The 22002-nt window shown below is 43.5% G+C and overlaps 1 protein-coding gene across 1 annotated transcript in view; it reads right to left on the bottom strand.

Annotated features, from left to right (window-relative positions):
- EVL (Enah/Vasp-like) overlaps positions 1 to 21719 on the bottom strand; it is a 143517-nt gene extending 121798 nt beyond the window's left edge. The window contains exon 1 of the mRNA XM_045775439.2: positions 21475 to 21719. Within this exon, the coding sequence (XP_045631395.1) occupies positions 21475 to 21479 (5 nt within the window). The 5' untranslated portion in view covers positions 21480 to 21719. The remainder of the gene's footprint in view (positions 1 to 21474) is intronic.
- Between the last annotated feature and the right edge of the window lie 283 nt (positions 21720 to 22002).

Here is a 22002-nt window from a genome sequence, read left to right as displayed (position 1 = left end):
ATCTGATAAATGACTTCTATCTAGAATGTAACAAAATCTCAAAAGTCAACAATGAGAAAACAACAATAATGTAAATGGAAAACAACCTAAGTACCCAACAATTGGTTGACAATGTGGTTAAATAATCTAGATACCTCCAGTCAATGAAATACTGTACAGTTGTTAAAAAGTTAAACTTTTACAAAAAAAAATAAGATGAATTGATGGAACGATAGAAAAATAAATACATGGATAGAAAAGGGACAAAGCAAATTAAGTAAAATGGTGATAGGTATATAGGTATTTACTAGATAATTCAATTTTTCTAAGTCTGAAAATTTTCATGATAAAATGTTGAGAAAAGGTAAGCTCTAGAATATTTAATGACACAAATATGTCATTAAACATGGCGTATGTCATTAAACAATAATATACAGCACAAATCTGCAGTATATACGTTTTTTTAAAAATGTGTGGCCATAGAAAATGGACACAAAGCAGAAAGCTACAGTGACTATCTCTGGATGATGTGATAATGAGCACTTGTCCTCTAATTCTTGCTGCTTACCCATATTCTTTAAATTTTCCACAATGATCAAATATTTTTATGATTTAAAAAAAAGAGGTGCCCTAAGAGCAGTTAAGAAACAATTTCAGGGGCACCTGCGTAGCTCAGTGGGTTGAGTGTCCGACTCTTGATTTCGGCTCAGGTCATGATTTCAGGGTCATGGGATTGAGCCCAGAAGTGGGCTCTGCGCTCGGTGTGAAGTCTGCTTGAGATCTTCTCCTTCTCCCTCTGCCCCCTCCCTGCTCATGCGTGCTCTTGCTCAAGCTCTCTCTCTCTCAAATAAATAAAATCTTTAAAAAAAGAAAAAATTTCAGATCTGATTAAAATTTAGGAGAAAACACTGTACTTCAAAAAAATTTAAAAAGTCTTAATTCAACATACATTCAATGAATAATTCTTTCAGCCAGTTCCTGGGCTAACTGCTGAACTCTGTGGCAGAAGCATCTGCCACACCTATAATTAGGGCTGCACAACTTGAAATGTATGTATCAGAGAGAGAGTTGATACCGCCCTGGATTCTGCACTGGTCACACCACATCTGTAGTCAACAACTGCAAGAAGCACTAACAAACTGGAGACCGCTGACTGTTACACAAGGCTTACATGAGCCAAGTGTTTCACCCAGGGTGGAACAGATTTTGAGGAAATGACTGCCATAGTCTAATAGCGTGGGTGCTGTTTTGGATGATGCAGAACTTGAATCAATCAGCAGAAATTTCAGAGAAGCAAACACCAGCTAAGTGTAACCAGAAGAAGGAAGAGATAGCTAGGACCGATCGAGGTGTCCAATATGCTGACTCATGACCCAGGGAACACGAAAGCAGAAGCTGGTGAATGCCTGTCACAGACAACAGCTATGATCACATTCATTCATTCAGCAAATATTTACTAAGTGCCTATGATATAACGTGGAAGTTCTACAATCTGTGTGTCCAACATGGTAGCCACCAGCCACACGTGGCTGTCACAATCACTTGAAATGTGGCATTACAATCAGGAGGAATATCATATGCAAAGAACATGTGAGGGTACATTCCTTATAAGGCGAGTAGAGGAAATTAATCTGAAGAGGCAGAGAGAGGCCAGTTCATGCAAGACTTTAAATACTATGCTAAGGAGTCAGAGAGCCTTTTTAAGAAGTGGAATGTAATTAGAGTGTTTTAACAATGGTGAAGACCTGACTTAATTCAGTATCATGGCTCTGGAGAAGGGGACAGACAACAGAGATTTCAAGGAGGAAAAAACGACAACATGGGCACCTGACTGTGGCAGGAGGGAACTGAATGACTCCAGTAAGTCTCCGTGTCTCCGGTGGGGATCACCAGTGTATGTCTCACAGAGAATGGGGAGGAAAGCAGTGAATTTGGTTTAAAAACATTTAACCGAGAAACAAATTTTTATTCCATGATAGTCATCCACTTAAAGTATACAATTCATGATTTTTTAGTATATTCATAGCATGGTGTGACCATCACTGCAATCTAAATTTAGAATGTTTTTGGGGAGCCTGGCTGGCTTAGTCAGTGAAACGTGGGACTCTTGATCTTGGAATTGTAAGCTTCAGCCCCATGTTGGGGGTAGATTACTTTAAAAAAATTGTGGCTCAGCTGGTTAAGCATCTAACTCTTGATTTTGGCTCAGGTCATGATCTCAGGGTCGTGACTGAGCCCCGAGTCGGTCTCTGTGCTGAGTGCTTAAGATGCTCTCTCTCCCTCTTTCTCCGTCCCTTCTCCCACTCATGCACTCTCTCTCTAAAAAAAAGAAATAAAACAAAATAAAATGAAATAATAATATATATTTTTTTAAGTTTTCACCATCCCCCAAAGAGCAGCCACTTCCCATTCCCACCCCCATGCGCCCCAAGCAACTACGAACCTACCTTCTGTCTCTATGAATTTGCCGCTGCTGGACATTTCATATAAATGGAATCACACAGTATGTGACCTTCTGCGACAGGTCTCATTTACTCAGCATCATGTGCTCGAAGTTCATCCACACTGTGTCAGTGCCGGTACTGACTAATACTCCAGCGTGCGGCACACCACACCTTGTCTATGCAGTCGTAGGCCATAGACGTGTAGGCTGTCGCCATTGTTTGGCTGTTATGAATAACGTTGTGATGAACATCCATGTGTAAGTTTTGTGTAAACCTGTGTTTTATTTTCTTTTGGGCATATGCCTACGGGTGGAAATGCTGAGACCTATGGTAACTCTGTGTATTTAATATCTGAAGACCTGCCACACTGTTTTCCAAAGCTGTTGCACCCTTTTACGTTCACCCCAGCAACGGCTGAGGGTTCCAGTAGGGGATTTACCCACGTTGCCACTTACTCAGTGTGTGACGGTCACGTATGTCCTCACCAATCTTTGCTACCGGCGTTTTTATTCTAGCTCTCCCAGTGGGTGGTGAGATGGTGTCCCACTGTGGCTCTGGTTTCTATTTCCTCACATCTAAGGAGCCTAAGCACCTTTTCATGTGCTTCCTGGCCATTTGTATATCTTCCTTAGAGAAGCATCCATTGAAATCACTTGCCCATTTTTAAGTTGGATTATTTGTCTTTTAATTATTAAGTTGTAAGAGTTCTTTATATATTCTAGATGTAACTCCCTTAGCAGATATATGATTTGCAAGTATTTTCTCCCATGCTGTGAGCTGTCTTCTCAACTCCCTGACAGTATGGGGTGCGCGTAGCACACAAGCTTTTAATTTTGATGAAATGCGATTTATCTATTTTTTCTTTTATCATTGTGTTTTGGTGTCATTTCTAGGAAACCACTGCCTAACCCCAAACCATGAAGATTCTCTCATATTTTCTCCTACAACAGTTTTAAAGTTCCACTTCTTACACTGAAGTGCATAATCTAGTTTGAGTTCACTTCCGTACATAGAGTGAGGTAGAGATTCAACTTCATTCTTTTTTTGTGGATATTCATTTGTCCCAGCATTTGTCAAAAAGGCTATTTCCCCCATTCAATTATCTTGTCATTTTTTTCAAAAACCAATTGGTCATAGGGCGCCTGGGTGGCACAGCGGTTAAGCGTCTGCCTTCGGCTCAGGGCGTGATCCCGGCGTTCCGGGATCGAGCCCCACATCGGGCTCTTCCGCTAGGAGCCTGCTTCTTCCTCTCCCACTCCCCCTGCTTGTGTTCCCTCTCTCGCTGGTTGTCTCTCACATAAATTAAAACAAAACAAAACAAAACAAAAAAACCAATTGGTCATAAACTTAGCAAGAGTGAGGCCAGTGTCAGACATGCCGAACCGAAGGTGCCTGCGCTCCGTCTCCTTGGGACTGAGCTACCGTGCAGAAAACTGTCTTCCGCCTACAGCCCACGGACCAGCACCGTGCGCCCCATAAACACTCGGTGAGCGATGACCCGTCTGAGATTCACGGTAGCGCTGCCTCATCAGCCACAGACTCGGGCACTCGAAGGCACTTTACTCTTTGCTCTTGTGAGGGACCAGCTGCTCCTCTTCCCAGTGCTGCTCTTCTATTTGGGACTCTTTCTCTGATTCAGTGTGTCGCTTACAGTTCTGTTTTATGTAGTGACACAAACTGAGGAGAGCGTTCTCCCTCTTGCCAGGAAAGGAAGTGTTTATAAACAGGACCCTGACGTTGCTCAGTCAGAAACCTCAGCTGGCACAAGATGGCGGTGCCAGCGGTACATCTGATCTGTCTATAGGTATATGGGCTCCAAGGTGTGGTGTGTTTCCACTTTGAACAGAGGGTTTTGTTTGTGGCCAGGGCCAACATCATTCTCTGACTAAGCCAGTTACAGAATTTAAATTTTTACATTGCTAATGGGGCTTCAGCATGTCAGAGCTCAGTGAAAGGAAGGCCCTCAAAAGGGACAATAATTAGAGATAAATCATGAAAAACTGGAAGACCGGAGGATATTTAATTAAGATAAGGCAAGACGTTCTGAAGACCACTGGTCTTTAAGGAACTTAAAAGCCAACAGGAAGAAGATGAACCAGCTCAAAGAAGTGCAAAAGGGAAGAACCGGAACAGAAGGTAACATTCCCTAGCCTAGCCCACTGCAAATGCAAAAATATAAAAATAAATAAAACCAAAAATTCCCACCTCCTTTCTGGCACTTTCATCTTAGGCTCAGCCCCCCTTCTTGGCTCTCTAAGGGCCAGCTCTTGCTGGAGTCTGTAGCCTTGTTCCTGGGCCACTGCCTTGCATGTGGCCGGTACTGAATATATATATATTTCCAGTAAAAATTTAAGCAGATCTGATACATGAAAATAGATAAATAAGTAGTAGTTATGTAGTTATAATACAAAGAAGTCTATACTTTTTAAAAAATTCACATTTACTATAGTAAATTTGAAATTTAAAAGTATTTTTAAATAATTCACATTTACTGAAATGCTATTTATGTTAAATATTTAACACCACCTTTAGTGTATAAAATTACATCCATGAGTGTTTACATTGCCTAACCCAATCACAATGTCCACGTCTCTCAAGGATAAAAAGCATAGTAAGATCCAAAGACTGACCTTCAGGGGCTCTTCTGGTTCTCAGGTCAAAGAGCCTGTGGTCATCATTCCCAATTTCTCTCCTGTCCCAACCTCAAAGCTACCCAGGATGGGATAAAGCAAAGATGCTTACCACCATGCAAATATACCTGAGGACAAGAGGCAGACACACCTGCTCACCACAGTCAGACTAGAAACACCCTTGGCTGGAGTCGGAGTCAGCCTCTAAGCTGGGCTGGCCATGATGAACAAGGGAAGGAACAACACAATTTTTCCCTTAAACATACTACTCTCAGTTCTTTTAAAACCCAAGTTGATGATTTTATTTTGTCTATTACTATTGTCAATGCTTTCCCTTGTTTTTGGTTAAGTTCTACCTTCTCAAAGCTCTATCTGGTCATTTCTGACTGAGGGCCACTCGCTGCATATGAAAACTGCACAGGTAGTTGGAGACTCCTCTAGAAAGGATTTACTCTTGCTTCCAACAGGCAGGTAGGTTGGGGGATACAAACAACCGCATGTCACCTGAAGATAATCAGATACTGAGGTGACTCAGAGCAGTCCTTCAGCTTCTAAAAGGGCCAGTCTCTCTCTGGTTCACCCTTGTCCCTAAGCAGAGCCCAAAGGAAAAACCTGGCAAGTTTACGAGGGCTCCTCCTCCTTGGCGAGTTCTGAACACCAACATCTCCCCAGTCCCATGAATCTGCCTAAAGCTCTAATCATCTTCTCAGGTGGCAACTTCAATGATTTCAGCAATGTTTCAAGGGGAGAAATGGTGCCAAATGTCAGGCATACCCGTCTGCTCTCCTGAATCTTGGTTCTGCAAATCCTTCTGCCTGGGAGCTCTCCCATGCCTTCAAACTGATTTTCTTTCTTAACTTTCCACCTTCTCCTGTTCTTAGTAAGACTGGTCCAAACAACCTGAAAAACCACTGCCAGAAGAACCCCCAAATCCAGCAAACTTAACACAACCTTTGTTTAAAACCACACCAGTTCTGAAATTTGAGTCTTTCCCAGGGGACTACCCAAATCAAGACTGAATGAAGCAACGTGGGCTATGGGAAAACAGATTGGAATTACTGTTGACTAACAAAAAACCATACGTCCTAACTAAAATAAAGCATCAATTAAAAGTAATGTCATCACGCATTCTATTTCAAACTCTAATGTGCTTTATGGCTACAATCGAGGGTGTGAAACTCCCATCGAAAAAATGAGACAGCTGTAAACTCGCAGGCTCAGAGCCTAGCACATAGCAGGTGCACAGGGAACAGCACTTGGCCGTGTCCTTGACTCCTTCTCTTCTTGGCCTCCCCCGTCCCACGAGGTGGGCTGACACCGAACACAGGCTGACACAGTCCAATGATCTTATCACAAAGTCTCAGGCTCACCCCCGAGCTGTATTGTTTGCCGGACTGAGAAGGAAGAGCTGGGGTCAAGATCACAACACTGGACAACACATGAGTCAAGAGAGCAACTGCTCTTGCCCACTTCTGCCTATAAGTAAAGGAGAGGATGTGGACAGAGGACGGTGGGGAAAAAAGACCAAACCTGTGCTTCCTGCCCATATTAGCCCACTACCTTGTGAGCCCCAGGCAAGAGACTTCTAGAGTCTGTGTCCATTTTCTCATCTGAGAAAGGAGGGACTCGCATATTATTCAACAAAATCTATTGAGCACTTTCTACGTTCCAGTCTACTGCTGGGTGTTGGAAATGCAATGCCAGAAAAATCAGCCTTGCTCCTGACCTGGTGACTAGGTCAGTAGTTCTCCACTCTGGCTGCACATTTAATAATAATCTAGAGACTTTAACAATAAAACAAAACAACAACAGAACATCTTATCCCAGATTAACGGAATCTTCTGAGGTAGGGCCCTGGCATGGGAAGAAGCCAGGGAAGAGGGCCTTTTCAAGCGTTTCTGATACCCAGTGAGGATTAAAAACCACCAGACTTAGAGGATTTCTAACTTTCTATGGTTTTATGAATGAGTGTTTTTAACAGGTCAAAAATCTCTAAAATAAACTGTGGTTTCATCAGTAATTTGGGGGGAGGATGACTAAGGATAGGGATTGCCTTGACGTGCTAACAGTCGTACCTGAAAGGACACTGCTTGTGAGTGATCTCTAGCCTCACTCACATCTCTTGGATTCTTACTCAAAAGCCACACGCATCATGTCATCAATGAGAATTCTCCCCAGGGGGCATATAGATGCCTGTCATGCCATTCCAGATTTGTTCCTTTGGGGCGAAGCACTGTTTCCCAAACTCTAGTCATTCATGATTTTTGTCATGTCTATGTAACATGAGTGCTATTACTTAGACTTCTTTAAAATCAACACACCAGGGGGCGCCTGGGTGGCTCAGTCATTAAGTGTCTGCCTTCGGCTCGGGTCATGATCCCAGCGTTCTGGGATCGAGCTCCGCATCGGGCTCCCTGCTCAGCGGGAAAGCCTGCTTCTTCCTCTCCCACTCCCGCTGCTTGTGTTCCCTCTCTCGCTGCCTCTCCCTCTGTCAAATAAATAAATAAAATTTAAAAAATAGAATAAAATCGGGGCGCCTGGGTGGCACAGCGGTTAGGCGTCTGCCTTCGGCTCAGGGCGTGATCCCAGCGTTATGGGATCGAGCCCCACATCAGGCTCTTCCGCTATGAGCCTGCTTCTTCCTCTCCCACTCCCCCTGCTTGTGTTCCCTCTCTCGCTGGCTGTCTCTATCTCTGTCAAATAAATAAATAAAATCTTTAAAAAAAAATAGAATAAAATCAACACACTAGAACAACAAGAGAGTACTAGCCCTACTAAATATTAAAACCTACTGTAAAACCTCGTTAATTAAAAGTGAAGTACTGGCACATGAATAAATATAGGCCAATGGAATGTAACAGAAAACCCAGAAATAGGTCAAATTAGTTAAAAATGACAAAGACAGCATCTTAAACCAGTGGGAGAAAATGAAACTTTTACTAAGTGGTACTGGGATAACTGAAAAAACAGACAAAAAGGGTAAAATTGGATACACCCCTCCAACCGTATATGTCATTGCAACTGGATCAGAGATGAAAACGTTTGGGCACAACAAAAAGAAAAGAAAGCACACAAGTACTAGAAAGACACGGATGAAGTCACCCTGGAAGGCTAGGAAACTGCAGCAAGGGCTGAAAATCAAGAAGCAATGCACCAAGAGATGAAACAATGAAATCTATTTCCTCTCTATTTAGTGATAATATTTGCAAATCCGCACGCAAGAAGCACCTCTCCTGCATCACTGCCGCTCCTCCTGCCTCTCTGGCTCTGATTCCAGCCACCACGAAGGGACCAGGCTTGCCCGGGCTCCGACCTGCCTCCCTGTCCCCGCTCCGGCGGATGCCATGGGACCCTCGCAGGGCCGCCAGGGAACACCTCCAGGGGCAGGGCAATTAATGTCAATCGTTTGTCAGAGGCAGACAGTAGCTGATGGGCTTATGCTTCTCCCTCTCCCCCACAAATACGAGTCCTGCGCAGCGGAGTCCTCATCAGTCGGCGGCTGAGAGCAATGGCCTGATCAGGACCAAATGCCTATGTTGGCTCTTCCTCCTTCTGCTGCCCTGCCCTCCCCTCATTCCTGCTCCCAGAGGGAACACTCCCTCGAAAGCTCCTCTCACGTGGGCCTTTGACTCAGATACAGCTCTCTGGGGAACCCAGTTAAAATACCATGGATGTGATGCACTATTTTCTTCTAATGCATATAAAAATACTTAATTCTTAATATTTTAAAAGCACTCATCAGGAGAAGCAGCGTAACTCCCTACTCCTTAAGTGTGGGCTGTGAATAATAACTTCTTTTCTTTCTTTCTTTTTTTAAGATTTATTATTTATTTGACAGAGAGAGAGACAGCCAGCGAGGGAGGGAACACAAGCAGGGGGAGTGGGAGAGGGAGAAGCAGGCTCCCAGCATAGGAGCCCGACGTGGAGCTCGATCCCATGACCCCGGGATCACACCCTGAGCCTAAGGCAGACGCTTAACGACTGAGCCACCCAGGCGCCCCTGAATAGTAACTTTCTTAAAAAGGGGACTAAGAGACTAACTTTATAAGGACGATACCTGACAAACACTACATCAGCCAGGTGACTGCAGTCAACATCAACAGCCATAAGCCATGTTGGCACCTTTTCTCTGTGATCTTCCCCCCCTTACGACCCCACTCTAACCCCGAGAAAAACATGAGACAAATTCCAGTGGAGGGGCATCCTACAATAACCTAACCAGTACTCCTTAAAGTCAAAGTCATCGAAAATAAGAAAGGTCTGGAAAACTATTAAAGCCCAGAGAAGGTTAAGGAGAAACAACAATGAAATGTAATGTGGTGTCCCTGACGGGGCCCTGGAACAGAAAAAGGACACAAGGTAGAAACAAGGAAACTTGAAAGAAGTATGGACTTTAGCTAATAAGAAAGCATCAATATTAGCTCACTAAGTATTACAAATGTCCCTCAAATGTAAGATGTTAGTACCAGGGGAAATTACACAATTTATATGTGTGCAGGGTATATGGGAACTCTCTGTACTATCTGCTCAATTTTTCTGTAAACTTAAAATTGTTCTAAAATATAAGTTCTATTAATAGAAAGAGAAAAAAAAAGGTTTTAAGAAGCATTCCTCCACCTCTGGCAATGGGATCTGCATTTTGGAAGAACATTCACAAGTGATTCCCAGGCACGGTAAAGTCTGAGAAACATCCAGGACACCAAAAGTTACAGTACATACTGTCCTTACAAGGAAATAACCAGGAAAACAATCCATCCACACATCAACGAACAAATCATGTCCTATGGCAGCAGTAGGGGAACAACAGACTAAAGCACCGTCACCCTAGTTATGCAGTAAATCTTATTTGGATGCAACTCCACAGTTTGGGGGTGGCTGCCTGGAATGTTGTACTTGGAAGGACCCAGGCCAAGCTGGAATGAATGTCATAATTTACTATCCATTTTAGGTATAAGTGGCAGCATCAATATTTATGACGTATTTACCAAGTGCCAGGCACAGTGCTAGGCTCTACGGATCCAACAGTGATCGAAATAGGCATAATCCTTCGTGAACTATAGGAGGAAAACTGCAAGTAACTACAAATATAAAGAGTTACGGAAGAGGAGACATGGGATGCCACAGAGGCAAGTAACAGGGAAGGGCCCTCAGGGGAGGGGTCAAGGATTGACTCCTGGAGGAAGTGACATTGAAACTAAAGATCTGAAGGCTTGGAATTTAGCAAGGTGAAGGGGAAAAGGAAGTAGACTTTGGTCAACTAATTAGTCTATCAGACCTTTTCTTACTTAGGATCCTTTGAGGGAGAACAGAGAGGAAAAGATCAGAGCAATAGAAACGGCTGCACAAAGAGAGCCCAGAGGAGGGCAGGAGCCGGGGAATGTTCACAGGGGCTGAAAGCATGTAGGGAAGGGGCCCAGGTCAAATCTATCACCAGGGAGAAGGGACTGGAGGAGGTGTGTAAGAGGCTTCTGAAACCAAGCTCTGGTCCGCTGTCCCTAAGATACTCAGAAACGTCTTAGAGCTCCACCGAGGAGTGTCTGCGTTACCGCAGTACACATCGGCTCACGCACCGCCTCTTCAGGAAGCAGTCTGGCTTCATCCGTTCCAACTGAAGCCGTGTACTGTATGACCCAGCCCCTCTGTGTCTTGGTCTAGACCCAAACCAAGTTCAAACTCGTACATCAGGACTGCACCAGAACGTCTCTGGCAGCATTGCTGGTTATCGCAAAACACAAGAAACAAACGTCCTTTAAGAGAAGGAAAAGTGACATATGCATGCAATGGGTATTAGAAGAGATTCTCAACTGGGGGTGATCGTGTCCCCAGGAGCCATTTGGCAAGGTCTGGAGATAATTTCAGCTCTCGCAACTAGGGGTGGGGATGCTACTTCCATCCAATGGATAGAGGCCAGGGATGCTGGTACACATTCTAGGGTGCATGAGACAGCCTTTCTCTGCCCCCACGCCAAAGACATAAAGTCCAATATGTCAACCTTGCTACACAGCCAAGCGAGTGAGCCAACTACAGCTTCCGTGTGTCAGGGAAATAATGAGGGAGAAGAATGTTGCCAAAGAACCAGGAAGCACAATACGTTTCTTTTTTTTTTATTTTAATTTTTTTTTTAAAGATTGTATTTATTTGTCAGAGAGAGAGAACACAAGTAGGGGGGAGCGGCAGGCAGAGGGAGAAGCAGACTCCCCTCTGAACAAGGAGCCGGATGTGGGGCTCGATCTCAGGACCCCAGGATTAAGACCTGAGCCGAAGGCAGACACTTAACCGACTGAGCCACCCAGGCGCCCCGCAGTAACTATTTCTTAATGTAAATGTTCTGGTACAATGATCTCTTTTCCCCAAAAATAGCCAGCCTCCTTTTTGCCTTTATTTTAACAGCTCTCCTTTGAATCTTTTATAGATAATCATTTTTAGAAGTTGAAGCATTAGGGGAGCCTGGGTGGCACAGTGGTTAAGCGTCTGCCTTCGGCTCAGGGTGTGATCCCGGCGTTCTGGGATCGAGCCCCACATCAGGCTCCTCCGCTATGAGCCTGCTTCTTCCTCTCCCACTCCCCCTGTTTGTGTTCCCTCTCTCGCTGGCTGTCTCTATCTCTGTCAAATAAATAAATAAATAAAATCTTTAAAAAAAAAAAAAAAAGAAGTTGAAGCATTAGTAGCAACTATGGCTTCTAAACCAGATAATTACCACTTACGGTAGATAAGTGATATAGTGATTGACAAAGGGCAGAATATCTGAATTCAGAATTGTTCCAGATTTTCCAGGGTTTATCTTCCTTGTAGACATAACAAATTGGGGTGGGGGAGGTAGATAATTAACCTTTATTGAACACCACAGGCTAAGAACTTCTTATGCATTCTCATTTGATCCTCACAAAACCCTGTGCAGGAAGTGGAATTATCTTCAGTACGTATGAGAAAAATGGAGGCTCAGAAAGGTTAAGTAATTTGCTCAGTCAGGTAAGGAGTGGCTCTGGAGCAGAATCAGGTCTGACTCTAAAACCCAGGCTGCTTAGAAAACAAGGGGGGGAAATGTGGCATAACACAACAGTTTTTTAGAAAGTTTGTTCATACTCCGACATTAACTCCAAACTGAGGAGAAAATGTCTTTCACACAGCCTTAAAGACAAAGACAGACAGTCCACCTTCATACCAGCAGCTACAGAGGACTCGGGAATAGGGCTCCCCCCACTGGTGAGCACGTGGAACCACACCATTTACTTCTGATTCTCTAGTCCTTTGTTTTTGGGGGGAATCTCCAAGTTAAGACAGGATTAAACTTCCTTTTACTAACTTTATCTCTTTCTTTCTCTCTTCTCTGTTTAAAATTAACATTCTGATAATGTGTATCAAGATCCTTTAAAGTTTTTATACCCTTTGATGCCAGTAATAATACCATTTTACTAACTTATCTTAAGTAAATAATCAAAGAGTTACCTTAAGAATTGTGCACAGACATTAACCACTGTGTTATTTACAATGACGAGATCCTAAAAGCAAGTTCACGGTCCCAAAATTGGGGTGCTGATAAATAAATTATTGTATACCATAAAAGAGATATTATTCACCTATTTAAAATATTATCAAAGACTATTTAACAAGGGGGTAATATATACATGTTAAATGTAAAATGTCCAATACAAATACGCTGCACAATATCAATTTCGTGAAAATGTTCCCTTACACACGTAAAGGAACCACAGTCCATGTTTAATGTGGTTTTCCCTAAACAGCAGGATCAAGGCTGATTTGTACCGTCTTCTCTACCTTCCTATGTTTTCAAATTCTCTGCATGCAATATATACCACACTTAAATCAGGAAAAAGTTATTTTTCTAAAAAGTGCGAGAAAATTTCCACTATGGGGATCTTCTCCTTTGTTCACTGAGGGGGCCATTGCCCTTCCCACCCCCCACCTTGATGTCAGCGGGAGGTGTTCTTCACGTTACTACAGCACTTATGATGTATTCATTTAATAACTCAGAATCATCAAGCTTATAGTCTACTGCAAAGTTCAAACTTAGGTTTGATTCCCTTTAAAGGGAAACTGATTTATTTTCACACAGTTTATTTATGTACAATTACAAATCTAAGGTTAAATTTATTATGTTTATAAAACTAGATACAAACAAAACTACCAAACCAGCAAAATTCAAAATGACAGTACTTTAACAAAAGGATGACTTTGCTCATATTAAAAATCATCATCAACCCACAACTATATAGTCAATTAACCTTTGACAAGGGAGGAATGAATATCCAAAGGAAAAAGACAGTCTCTTCAACAAACGGTGTTGGGAAAACTGGACAGCAACGTGCAGAAGAATGAACCTGGACTACTTTCTTACACCATACACAAAAATATATTCAAAATGGGGGTGCCTGGTGGCTCAGCTGGTTAGATGTCCAACTCTTGGTTTTCGCTCCTGTCATGATCTCAGGGTCGTGAGATCGAGTCCAGCTCAGACGGTCAGGCTCCGTGCTCAGTGAGGAGTCGGCTAACGACTCTCTCTCCTTCTCCCCCTGACTCCTGCCCCCACCTCGGTGCACATGCATGCTCGCTTGCTCTCTCCCTCTTAAATATTTTTATTTTTTAAATTTATTTTTAATTTATTTTTTTTTAAGATTTTATTTATTTGACAGAGAGAGGGACAGTCAGTGAGAGAGGGAACACAAGCAGAGGGAGTGGGAGAGAGAGAAGCAGGCTCCCAGAAGAGCATGGAGCCTGATGTGGGGCTCGATCCCAGAACCCTGGGATCACGCCCTGAGCTGAAGTTAGATGCTTAACAACTGAGCCACCCAGGCACCCTAAATAAATATTTTTAAAAAAGAAATTCAAAATGGATTAAAGATCTAAATGTGAGACATGAAACCACTAAAATCCTAGAGGAGAACACAGGCAAAAACCTCCTTGACATTGACCATAGCAACTTCTTTCTAGACACATCTCTGGAGGCAAGGGAAACAAAAGCAAAAATGAACTAGTGGGACTTCATCAAAATAAAAAGCTGAAGGAAGGACGGAAACAACAAAATTAAAGGGATCCTGTGGAATGGGAGAAGATAATTGCGGATGACACATCTGATAAAGGGTTAGTATTCAAAGATATAAAGAATTTATACAGCTCAAAAAACCCCACAAACAATCCAATTAGCAAATGGGTAGAAGACACGAATAGACATTTTCCCAAACAAGACATACAGATACATGAAAAGACGCTCAACATTACTCATCATCAGGGAAATGCAAATCAAAACTACAATGAGATATCACCTCATACCTGTCAGAACGGCTGAAGTCAACAACACAAGAAACACATGTTGGCGAGAATGTAGAGAAAGGGGAATTCTCATGCACCATTGGTGGGAATGCAAACTGATGCAGCCACTCTGGGAAACAGTATGGAGATTCCTAAAAAAGTTAAAAATAGAGCTACCCTATGATCCAGCAATTGTACTACTAGATATTTACACAAAGAATACAAAAGTACTAATTCAAAGGGGTACAGGCACCCCGATGTATACAGCAGCATTACCGACAATAGCTGAAGTACGGAAAGAGCCCAAATGTCCATCGACAGAAGAACAGATAAAGAAGATGTGGTGTGTGTGTGTGTGTATGTGTGTGTGTGTACCACACACAAATAAATATATATAATGGAATATTACTCAGCCATAAAAAAGAATGAAATCCTGGCATTTGCAACGTCGTGGATAGAGAGTATTATGCTAAGTGAAATAAGTCAGAGAAAGACAAACACCATATGATTTCACTCACAGAATTTAAGAAACAAACAAACAAACAAGAAATGAGTAAAGGGGAAAAAAAAGATAGAGAGAGAAAGGCAAACCAAGAAACGAGCTCTTAACTATAGAGAACAAACTGGTGGTTACCAGAGCGGGGTGGGTAGGAGGATGGGTGAAACAGGTGATGGGGATTAAGGAGAGCACTTGTTGTGATGAGCACTGGTCATGTATGGAAGTGTTGAATCACTAAATTGTACACCTGAAACTACCACTACACTGTATGTTAACTGGAATTTAAATAAAAATTTAAAATAAAATACAATAAATGCCACTATGATTCATGGTGACTTCTTTTCATGAGCTTGGGCTATCACTCGCATAAGCTACTAGAACCATCTCCATATATGTCTCATACAAAGAACACTGGAATACTGCTGGCTTGAATGAATATTTTCTCAAACACTCTGAAATAGGTTTCTAAACTGCTCTGTATTCCTCGGCAAATTACTGATATTAAAACTTCCATTAAAAGTAAAACTTGGGGTGCCTGGGTGGCTCAGTTGGTTGTGAGTCCAACTCCTAATTTCAGCTCAGGTCATGATCTCAGGGTCCTGAGACTGAGCCCTGCATTGGGCTCCGCACTCAGCATGCAGTCTGCTTGTCTTTCTTCCTCTGCTCCTCCCTCCCCCCACCCCGCTTGCATGCTCTTTTTTTCTCTAAAATAAATAAAATCTTAAAAAAAAAAAAAAGTAAAACTCAAAATTTAAAAAAAAATCGTCATCTACAAGGTCAATAAAGCAGTGGCACTGGCCTAAAGACAGGCAGACAGAACAACAAAAGAGAGCCTAGGAAGATACACAGAAACCCCACAATTCTATAGCTGGTCTCCCTAATATGACTTCCAACGATTCCCTCCGTGACTTGGAGAAATGCTCTTCTGTCCCCATTCTTCAGCACTAGGTTCAGAAATGTACTTGGACCCACGTGCTAGCTAATACAGGCTCACGGTGATAAATAAGGACTGTGTTTGTGCCTGTGTATCTTCTACTGTGCCCTGTAATCGCACTGCATTCTGTATAACTCCAAGATTAATAAAATGCCCTCAGCCCAGATGAGGAGGTTCCCTGGCACAAAACCAGACCTGCAGGATGCTGGACCGGCCAGGTCTTACATACACAAGGCTGGCCCTTTTGGGGGCAGGTAACTGTTCTGAGGACTGGGGGGTGATCCTCATTCAGATGTTACTGGTTGCAACCATGCACCCTTGAAGACGATTTTGAGATCCGGATGTCTGTATTGCCATCTAACTTAGGAAACAGTCCTGATATCTCTGCCATGTATCTACTGATACAGTCACGTATCTGATCAGCAGTTTTGAAGAAAAATGTAATTTTGATCTTCACCTCATATTCCAGACAATTTGAAGGATGACTTTTTTACATTTTATACGTAAAAGAGAAAAACAACTTAATGCTTATCAAACTTCTAGAAGAATGCTATGTTAAATGTAAGAAATGACAGGAAAACCACAAAGAAAAAGACTTAATGACATAAAAATCTTAACCTTCTATATATCAAATCTTCAAAAGTTAAAAGGCAGATAGGGAAAATGTTCAGAGAAAAGAATGTTCCCAACAGATAAATGACTAAAGCATATAGACAGAAATACACTGTATACCGTGTATGGGGGGGGTTGGTTTTTAAGTAAAAAAGGATGCAGAAAAGGATCTAGTAAATATCTGTAAATCATTTAAGGATGGGGACTATTTGGGAGGGGAGGTCTGGTTCTTTTCACCTCCTTACCCACCTAATCCAGCATCAGGCACCAGTAAGCCCTCAAAAAATGATTTTTGAATGAAAACATTAAAATATATAAGGTCTTAGGAAAAGGGAAGAATTCAGGCAGTAGTTTATAAAATAAAGAAAAACTCAGATCCAGCCTTAATTATCTGAGGAGTTTGATTCAAAAGGAATTTTTCCTAAAATATGTGAAAATATGTGCCTCAAATGTTCAGTTTATTCATGAGAATGCATCTTGAGCCCTATGCCTTTCTTAGACACTCCTTAAAAGAGATGGTTTGGAAACTACCTTGCAGACCTTTATGAATGGTCACATCTCTATACTTCCATGAGATTATCTAGCAAGAAAAATAATGTGTTATTTCCATTGAAAAAATTCAGGATTGAACAGAAAGCAAAGTAGTTTTCATGGATGAACCAAGTTGCTTATAAATACCCCAATCAAATGAGCTGAAAACAGAGGTAATGAATAGACTCCCTTGACTAATTTAGGTCCCTCCACAAAAGCCAAGTACTTGAGGTACGTGTCAATATACATGCATGGGTGCTTAACTATAAACAGTCTGTGACAGAGAACCATGGTAAGCTGTCAGCAGCATTTAAAAGAATCTGTGAAAAACAGACAACTTAAAGAAAAGGAATAACTGAATGGCTCACTTTGGAAAAGCCATTTACAAACTTCCATTTCTACAGTCATGCCATTTTATCTGATACAAAAGAACAGGATATGAGAATGCTATTATGCTATTGTTGATCAAAAGATTAAATATTCTATTCAAGAGGACCAAATAAAGGGTAATTTTTATCAAATAAACAAGGAAATCAAAACAGGAGAAAGAAAGAAATATGAAAAAAAATAGAGGAAAGCATCTGCTTCCAAAATCCTTTGCATTATAGTAATGACCTGCACTGAACCACCATTTTTTCCAACTAATTATATATAAAGGGGAAATAAAGATTTATTCTTAAGATTATCTTGATTCTAAGAGCATTTCTGAGACGATCTAACACAGTTGACGTAACACAAGGAAATTGCTGTATTATTCTCCCCAGCTTCTGTAGCTGCTAGCTTAAATCTCCTGCAGAATTAAATACTGACTCAAACTGCCCCTAACGTGCATGCATGAGGGGCTTTTACTGCCAGTAAACATGGACTAAGTAAATCAGAACAATCTCCAGCTGATGAGAACTAGAAAAGCCGGGAAAAAATATAATAAATATCCTAGAGGAGGAACAAACATCAGAGAGTCAGGGAAGTGAGCTCAGTATTCAAAGCAACTTTTCTCTGGGGGTGTTTGCCAATTCCAAATGGAATGCTAAAAGTTTGGTGTTGCCTTACAGGGAGGGAAGGTGCTGGTGAAGAGCTGAACCCTGGGAGTAAAGGTGGACCAAACAGGTTGGCCCTCACAGGGACTGCAGCTCAATTTGGAAACAGCCTAGGGGCGCCTGGGTGACGCAGTCGTTAAGCGGTCTTCCTTTGGCTCAGGGCGTGATCCCTGCGTTATGGGATCGAGCCCCACATCAGGCTCCTCTGCTATGAGCCTGCTTCTTCCTCTCCCACTCCCCCTGCTTGTGTTCCCTCTCTTGCTGGCTGTCTCTATCTCTGTCAACTAAATAAATAAAAAAAAAATCTTAAAAAAAAAAAAAAAGAGAGAGAAAGAAACAGCCTGATTCCTGAGACTGCACTGAAGTAACTCCAGATCCCAAGTGCCCCATTCACCTGACAAAAGCAAATGTGAATTTTCTCTGGCAGAGGAAAACATCATCTTAGATCTCAAATAATTTCTACAAAATAATTATGCAAATTCAATGGCCAGCACAAACTTAAAACAACAACAACAACTAGGCACATAAAGAGACAAGACAAAATGAATGAAAACCAAGAGAAAACAGACACTGGAAAAGACTCACAAATAATGCCATAATCGGACAAACTTTAAGATAATTATTCATACCATATTTGAGGAGATAAAAGACAAGACTGATAATTTTGGCAGATAATGGTAAACTATAAAAAGAAAATCAAACAGAAATTAAAGATTCGAGGGGCGCCTAGGTGGCTCAGTTGTTGAGCATCTGCCTTTGGCTCAGGGCATGATCCTGGGGCTCTGGGATTGAGCCCCACATCAGGCTCCTCCACTGGGAGCCTGCTTCTTCCTCTCCCACTCCCCCTGCCTGTGTTCCCTCTCTCACTGGTTGTCTCTCTCTGTCAAATGAATAAATAAAATCTTTTAAAAAAAGAGACAGAAATTAAAGAATCAAAAAATATATGGCTGAAATGAAAAACTCAACTGAGGCATGCCCAGCCGGCTCAGTGGGTAGAGCATGTGATTCTTCATCTTGGCTTATGAGTTTGAGCCCCATTGTGGGTGTTAAAAAAACAAAAGCCAAAATAAACAAAGGGGCGCCTGGGTGGCTCAGTCAGTTAAGCATCTGACTGCAGCTCAGGTCCTGATCTTGGGGTCCTGGGATAGGGCCCCAGGTTGGGCCCCCACCTCAGCAGGGAGTCTGTTTCTCCTTCTGCCTCTTCCTCTCCCCCTGACTTGTGTTCTCTCTCCCTCACTCGCTCATTCTCTCTCTCTTTCTCAAACAAAATTTTTAAAATACAAAACAAAAAATCCACCCTCAATTGATGGTTTAATAGGTCATTTATAGCAGAAGAAAAAGAGATAAGTGAGGAGATATCCAGAATGAAGGACAGAGAGACAGACAGAAAACACAGAAGAAAGGTTAAGAGACAGAAAATCCAATGAATGATCTAACATGTGTAACTGGAGTCCCAGAAAGGTAGGTGAGATAGAATGGGGCAGAAACAATATCTGATGTACTAATGACTGATGACTTCCAAAACTAATGAAAGATATAAGCCCACAGATTCAAGAAGTCCTAAGTACTCCAGTAATTAAAAAAAAAAAAAAAAAAAAAAAAAAGCCCACCAGGGACAGCATAGAAAAATTGCTGAAAACCAAAGACAGAGAATGTTTTAAAAGCATCCAGAGAAAAAGACTACTTTCAAGAGAACAACAGACTGACAAGTGGCTTCTCAAAAGAAGCAATCCAAGTCAGAGATAATGAAATATCTTTGAAATGCTTAAAGAAAACAATGGCAAACCAAGAATTCTATAAGTACCTAAAAGGCCCTTCACAAATGGAGGAAAATGTTCTAAAATTAGATTGTGGTAATGGTTGCAGAACTCTGTGAAAACACTAAAAACCACTGAATTGTATACTTTAAATGAGCAAATTTTATGCTGTGTGAATTCTATCTCAATTAAGCTATTGGGTTTTTTTTTTTAATGCAGTGTAAATAATGACATTTGCAAACACACTGTAAGAAATCTCTCACCCCAGACCTGCACTAAAGGAACACTAAACAGTATTCTTCAGGTGAAAAGAAATGGCCCCAAATGGAAGTCTGGAAAGTGACAAAGAAGGCACTGCAGAACTACGGGGAAAAGATGACCTTTCTGATACCCAGTGCTGAATAAATGGTGCTGGTAAAAGTGAAAGGTAACCCCCTTTTCCACAAAAAATCAATTCCACAAAAAAAGTTACACACACCACACACACACACACACACACACACACACAGTTACACAAAAAGGAATTCCAAGCGGACCGTATATCTTAATCTGAACGGCAAAATAGTGAGATTTCTGCAAGATGTTATATGAAACAATCTTCCTGACTTTGGAACAGAACTGCAAATTAGGGGAGAAAAGACATGTAAACCCTAAAGAAAACTGGGCAAAACATCTGAACAGGCACTTCACAAAAGAGGCTACCAAATAAATATGACCTCATCGGTCGGCAAGAAAGTACAATTTAAAACCACAAGGGGATACCACTTCACACTCACCAGGATGGCTAAATTTAAGACTGACAATACCTAGTGCTGCCAAGGATGTGGAGCACAGGAACTCTCATACACTGGCTGGAAAGAGTATAAATCGGTCAAATGCTTTGGAAACTTGGTATTATCCATTAAATTTGAAGACATGCCTATCTTTTGACCTAGAAATTCCACTGCTAGGTATATACTCAACAGAAATGAGTGCACCGAGAGACATACAAGTGTGTTCATGAGAGCCAAAAGGCAGAAACAACTGACACGTCTACCAACAGTGGAATGGAAAAACTGTGGTATAGTCATACAATGGAATACTACAGATCAATAAGAAAATGGATGAACCTCAAAAACAACTTGAGTGAAGGAAGGCAGACACAAAAGAACATTTATCCTATTGTTTCGTTTACATAAAGTTCACAAAACAAACCAGATGAAACCACAGACACCGTAGGTGCGATAGGCTATGTGTTTAGAAGGTAAAATTACACAGAAAAAAAAGGCAAGGAGATGATTATCCCCGACAAGTCAGGGTCGGGTTACCTCTGAAGGAATTCCGGGCTCATGGGTGCCGGCAGAGCTGTATTTCTTGGCCTGACACCCAGCAGAGCCGGGGCTGGGGGATAAATCAGGGAGGGCTGGTTTGGGGTCCTGCACTTCCCCGGCGCGCGAGAAGCCAGGGAAGGGGGGGCGAGAGAGGGGAGCGGGTGAGGGAAATCGCCTCACCCAGGCAGCCGAAGCGGGGCTTGCAGCGCGGCCGAGGTGGGGGGCGGGGGGGCGTCCAGCGGGGCCGCCGGGGAGGGGAGGCTGAGAGGCCGCGGCCCGGCGCCGCCACACCTGCCCGCGGGCCCGGCCCCCCGCCCCGCAGGTGCCCCCCACCGTCTCCACCCGCCGCCCACGCCGCCACCCCCGACCCGCCCGCAGTCCTCGACGCCCCCCACGCCGCTTGCGAGGCTCTCCCGCCAACACCCCCGCGCCTCCCGCCCAGTCCTCTCCCGCCGCGCCGCTCGCGGGACTCACCTCATTGTCGCTGCCGGGGCGGGCGCGCGGGGCCGGGGGCGCGGCGCGGGGCGCGGGGCGTTAGCGGGGGAGCCGGCCCCGGGCGCGGCGGCTCCGCGTCTCGCTGGGCTGCGGGGGGCAGCGGGGGCGCATCTTCTCGGGGCGGGCGTCCGGGCCGCTAGCTGCGGGGACGGGCTGCGGCGGCGGCGCCTGACAGCTGGGCCCCGGCCCCTGCCATCTTGGCGGGCGCGTGCCCGGGCCGGCGTGTGCGCGCGCCGCCGGGGGCAGGGCGGGAGGCGGAGGGGAGGGGGCGAGCGCGCGCCCGCCTTTACTCGGGGCGCCGGCCCCGGCTGGCGGGTGGGGGCGGTGCGAGGACCGCCGAGGGGAAGGCGGGGGCGTGCGCGGGCGAGCTCCGCCGCGAGCCAGGACTAAGGGGGCGTCCCTCCGCCCGCAGAGGGGAGTGCGCGCGCGTGCGTCCCTCCGCCCCCGGCCGCCGAGGAAGAGCGCGCGCGGCGGCCCGAGCCCGACACAAAAGGCGCGGGGCCCCGC

The sequence above is a fragment of the Ursus americanus genome, chromosome 26, assembly GCF_024610735.1.
Source record: "Ursus americanus isolate L20-20 chromosome 26, mUrsAme1.1.p, whole genome shotgun sequence".
Classification (NCBI taxonomy): domain Eukaryota; kingdom Metazoa; phylum Chordata; class Mammalia; order Carnivora; family Ursidae; genus Ursus; species Ursus americanus.
Note: the sequence above shows the minus strand (reverse complement) of the source record. Positions and strands in the feature narration are given on the sequence as shown.